At 37.3% G+C, this 5,173-nt stretch overlaps 2 protein-coding genes across 2 annotated transcripts; one reads left to right on the top strand and one right to left on the bottom strand.

The window, feature by feature from the left end:
- Positions 1-1,857: 1,857 nt before the first annotated feature.
- Positions 1,858-3,031, bottom strand: LOC134794419 (3-oxoacyl-[acyl-carrier-protein] reductase FabG-like). Its single transcript, XM_063766229.1, has one exon. The coding sequence runs from the start codon at positions 2,842-2,844 to the stop codon at positions 2,080-2,082; it is 765 nt and encodes a 254-aa protein (XP_063622299.1). The 5' UTR covers positions 2,845-3,031; the 3' UTR covers positions 1,858-2,079.
- Positions 3,032-3,304: 273 nt separating this feature from the next.
- Positions 3,305-5,158, top strand: LOC134794450 (tubulin alpha chain-like). The gene is made up of 5 exons (XM_063766265.1): positions 3,305-3,446; positions 3,516-3,729; positions 3,820-4,292; positions 4,371-4,727; positions 4,813-5,158. Exons 1-5 carry the CDS (start codon positions 3,438-3,440, stop codon positions 5,068-5,070), a joined length of 1,311 nt encoding a protein of 436 aa, XP_063622335.1. The 5' UTR covers positions 3,305-3,437; the 3' UTR covers positions 5,071-5,158.
- The last annotated feature ends 15 nt before the right edge of the window (positions 5,159-5,173 follow it).

Here is a 5,173-nt window from a genome sequence, read left to right as displayed (position 1 = left end):
ACTTCCTTTTCGTTACTTGACGTAGCACTTGGCATGAAAACTTAGACTAGTCCAACTCTAATGTCTCCTGCGCGTGCAATCAACACAACAATCGCGCGAACAATGTGATTAACTACGGCAATTTTGCTATTCAACTTTATCAGGCGCTTAGAAAAGAAATCTAAGCTAGAAATTAAACTTTATCACGACTAATCTGCAATTACAAACTGTGGAAGTGGCGCCATAAACGTCAAATTTCTCTGTCAAATACTTATGTCATAGTGGCACCACACCACTTTGACTCTGACACCACTCGATGAAGTGTAGTGAAAGCTTAGGTGGATTCTAGGAACCTGCACAGATATTTCGTAGTAGGTACCTACCTATGGTATGGCTTCTCCAAGTTCTTCAAGTCTCCAATGAGTGACTGTATTTGGGCGCAAATTAAATTATATTAATTTAATTTATATTTTTACATTTACTCTACATGAAATTTATACTAAGTTTATGTAGGTACTTAAGCTCCATTTGTATGAAAATAAAATTGTTGTAGTACGAGTATGTATGTGGAATGCAATGTGTAACCCTTATTCCTATGAATTACTTCAGAGTTCAGGTCTATAAATGGGCATCACAGTGCATAATTTTACGGATCGCACAAGTCCACACAATCTATTTGGAACTTTTTCCCCTTAAACTTAGAGTGCACATTGACTTGTTGATGCTTGAGTTTATTTAGGTGTGAGGCTTTTATATACTACTTAATTTGGATATAAGGGGCATTGTGGTATTTGTGGAACTTGGAATTCGTGATAATTTTGAAAATGGCATATATCTACTAAAATACAAGCATTTTATACAGTAGCAACAGTAAGCAACACAGAAATAAGAATAAGAATAACCTTATTCTTATTTCTGTGGTAAGCAAGATGCCTTGGTAAGTGTTGCAGTAGCGTACGTGTTGCTAAAGTATGAAGTGCTTCTGGTTTTATAGATATTTGTCAATTTCAAAATTGACAACATTTCATTTTTTCAAGTGGGCTATTTTATGTTATGTGTTGAAAGAAGACCAAATTCTAAGATATACGTGTTTTTTATTTTGTCTAAAAAGCTAATTTTTATTTAAAAATATCAAGTGAAAAAATTGTGAATGGTTTAAAGGTCGTAAACGACAGTATGACGTCACGAGTACGTATTTTCCTTTGCCCCTTGCTTTTAAAAAAATGGATTGGTGACAGTTGATTGACATGACGCTTACGTCACTGTCAAATAGTGGTCATTTTTGACAGTACGGGACAACCGGATACAATAAAAATTTTATAGATTAAATATTGTCTCTGGTTGATTGTCTATGTACGGACTATCTACGTCACATTTCCGGTTTACAGTTTTTCGCGTTTTTCTCAGGAATTAACGGATGAAAAAATAAAATAACTGCCTTGTTACATACAGATAGCATGTTTACCGAAATGGTTTTTGATTTAGCCACTTTACAAAATTTGAAATGTTGTCAATTACCCCCCTTTGGAAGTTACCCCAATGCACCTTTTTAAGTTTAGGAATGTTAAACTTTGAACTTTGGGTTTAATGTGATAATTAATGTAAGTCTGGCTTTAAGTATTGATTATTATGTAATAAATGTTTTAAGAATTAAAAACTGGTTTTATTTAAAATTTCAACTGAATTAAGTCGTTTTTCATTCAAATTTACCTCTTAATAAAGTATGCTCTTATGTGTAATTATATCTATGTATAATCTTTGTTTTCATCTTCAATCTGTCATTTTAGTAAAAAATTGGTATAAAACAGGATAATTGGGTAGGAAATTGGCCAATCAAATTGTCAGTTTTGTCTGAGAAGTTATAAAAAACACAGCTGCTTTTCATTTTAATATCTTGCTATTATAAAGTGTGCTATGCTACATCTATAATTAAAATCCTATTTATTACAGGAGATTACAAGTAAAACAACATCATTTCAATTAATATCTCTTTATAACAAGTAGGTATCATAAATGCATAAAAATGTGTAAAAATATATCTGACTACATTTTGCTTAAACATTAACAACAATTAAAAAACCAAAATGGCAGCTCTAGACATTAACGGGGGCACATAGCATGACGGCCACCGTCTACTGGGACGCTGGCACCGGTTATATTGCTTGCCAGATCACTGGCAAGGAAGGCAATGGTAGCCGCAACCTCATCCGGTTTCCCTGGCCTTCCCAAAGCATGAGTTTCCTTGGTCCTCTCCAAAAACGCCTTATACTGCTCTTCAGTTAACCCTCCACGCCTCTGCAGGTTAGTTAAAATGACTCCGGGATTCACACAGTTCACTCGGACACCTTTCGGAGCGAGCTCCAAAGCTACACACCTAGTGAACTGATCAACGGACGCTTTGGACACGTTGTAGGCCAGGACGCCGGGGAAAGATCTGATACCATTCACGCTGGAGACGTTGACGATGTTGCCTTTCGTTTTTAGAAGATGAGGAACCGCTAGCATGGTTAAATAGTACAGTGAGCGTACATTAGTGTTCATAAGCCTGTCGTATTGCGCCAGGGAAGTATTCTCAATGGTTCCGGTCTCGATAATACCAGCATTATTCACCAATACGTCGATCTGACCGTAATGATCAACAGTTTTCTTCACAATGTTCTCGATATCGCTCTCTTTCGTCAAATCGGCGGGGATGGAGAACGGAGTAGCGGCCTTATCGCAGTCGTTGACGGTTTTCTGAAGGTTCTCCACGTTTCTGCCGGTGAGGGATAGCTTCGCACCGAGTTTCGAGAGGAACACAGCCGTTGCCGCGCCAATGCCGGAGCTGGCACCGGTCACAATCACAACTTTACCGGCGAAATTCATTGTATAATAGTCAATACTGCACTGATTTAAAACGCGCCCGGCGAATCAAGTAGTAATCTTATCTGAATATAAATAGATAACACGAAAATAACCAACAAAACTTGTTTCCAGTTTTATTAAATAACATATTCAGCGCGTTCTAATTTACAAGAAAGTATGTGAAATAAATTTATTTAAAATTGACTAATCAACCAGAAGCATAATTTTCAATGTTTTAATTCGAACCAATTAAAAAGTCGATCCAAAGTTGAAATCTTTATTCATGAGAAGTTGCCGCAAAGACAACCAACCAATTAGAATCACGTAAATGTCATAAATGTCACTGACCTTGACCAATAGCAACTTGATGAAATCGGAATAAGCATAATCGATTGTACCTTTTGAAGAAGTGGAATCGATATTTCATATTTGCAACAAAGGCTCTTTAGATTCGCCATAAGTGCCATAACCTAATGGATGTTGATTTGATTAGATAAGATTGACATATTAACAATGACATATCATTTGATAGCATTTTTATAATGTAAACAATGTAGAAAATACAAAAAAAAATATTACAATCCAAATTTCAAGTGTAAACAATAAATTAAACAATGGGAGCTGTGAGTAGAAGATTAACAATATGACTTACTTGCACCCAACATGAGTACTTTCTTCAACAATGTTTTTAGAAAGAAGTCATCCACATTCACATCGGGCAGGCAGGTGTGCAGATAGCGAATGCATGCTGGGAACTGTACTCCTTAGAACATGGCATTAGAGCTGACGGCATAATGGCTTACCCTGACAACAACGACCAAGGCTTCAATGCATTTTTCAGTGGAACAGGAGCTGGGAAAGTTGTTCCAAGAGTAGTCATGGTTGATTTGGAGCCAACTCCTATAGGTAGAAAGCAATCATTATTACTTTCGAAAAATTCTGGCATTTAACTCACTGCCTAGCTACTTACCCGTTTATTATCATTACTGATTTCAGATGAAATTAGGACTGGAGCATATCGTGAATTGTTCCACCCAACCAGTTTGATTACCGGCAAAGAAGATGCTGCAAGTAATTTTGCACGCGGATACTTTGGCGTAGGTCGAGAAATGATTGATCTGGCTCTGAACAGGATTCGCTTAGTAGCAGAAGACTGCCAACATCTCCAGGGCTTCATAATCTTTCGATCTTTCGGAGGAGGAACTGGATCAGGCTTTACTGCGTTACTGCTAGAAGGCTTGGTCAAAGACTATGGGAAGCTGTCCAAGATCGAATTTGCGATATATCCTTCTCCTAAAATATCGCCTATAATTGTGGAGCCCTACAATGCAGTGTTAACGACTCATGCTTGCATGAACACCGAGGATGTCTGTTTTATTTTTGATAACGAAGCTTTGTATGATATTTTGGCAAGATGTTTAGATGTGCCGAGACCTACATATACGAATTTAAATAGACTGATAGCTCAGGTGCTTGATACAAAATACTAAATGATAGACACAACTCTGCTCGAGCTTTTTAATATTTAATGTATTTGTGAATTACAGGTGGTTTCATGCATGACGGCATCAATGCGTTTTGAAGGTTCTTTAAACGTGGAGTTGGTGGAGTTTCGTACAAATCTGATCCCTTATCCTAGAATTCATTACCCCTTAGTTACTTTTGCTCCATTCGTGTCAGCTTCGCGCGCTTACCACGAGACAATGTCAACAAGCCAGCTCATGATGGCCTGCTTTGAACCGGCCAACCAAATGGTCAAATGTGATCCCAGGACTGGAAAGTACATGGCTTGCTGTTTGTTATTTAGGGGAGATGTTAACCCAAATGATATCAATTCGTCTATCAATCAAATAAAAAGCATGAAAAATATTCGATTTGTTTCATGGTCGCCTACAGGATTTAAGGTGGATGCGCTTCTGGTTTTTTTTCGATGAAGGTCATAATCAAGAAGGAATGTATTCTTAATCAATATATTTGTTCTGTTATTAGATTGGATTAAACTATCAGCCACCGTTAACTGTTCCTGGAGGAGATCTAGCGGCCTTGCAAAGAGCAGTCGTTATGGTATCAAACTCTTCAGCCATCAAAGTTGCCTGGGAACGAATAACAAAGAAGTTCTCGTTGATGTACGCTAAACGAGCCTTCGTACATCATTATGTCGGCGAAGGACTGGAAGAGGGAGAATTAAAAAATGCTCTTCAGAATGTTAAAGCTTTGTCAAATGATTATGCAGAAATGGAAAGCTGATTATAATTAATGATTTGAAGTGGATTATCTTACATGTACCTATGCTGTATGGTGGCGTTATGTGCCGTAAATAAACTGTTGAAATGCATTAACTTAGATTTCA

Source organism: Cydia splendana, chromosome 10 (assembly GCF_910591565.1).
Source record: "Cydia splendana chromosome 10, ilCydSple1.2, whole genome shotgun sequence".
In the NCBI taxonomy this organism is placed as follows: Eukaryota; Metazoa; Arthropoda; class Insecta; order Lepidoptera; family Tortricidae; genus Cydia; species Cydia splendana.
This window is presented reverse-complemented; position numbering and strand designations above follow the sequence as displayed.

Bases quoted from the DNA above. Each gene is read 5' to 3' on its own strand.
- LOC134794419 (XM_063766229.1), bottom strand. From the start codon at position 2,844: ATGAATTTCGCCGGTAAAGTTGTGATTGTGACCGGTGCCAGCTCCGGC.
- LOC134794450 (XM_063766265.1), top strand. The intron at 4,293-4,370 runs GTGCTTGATACA...TGTGAATTACAG, and splicing joins TAAATAGACTGATAGCTCAG to GTGGTTTCATGCATGACGGC. The intron at 4,728-4,812 runs GTGGATGCGCTT...TTCTGTTATTAG, and splicing joins GGTCGCCTACAGGATTTAAG to ATTGGATTAAACTATCAGCC.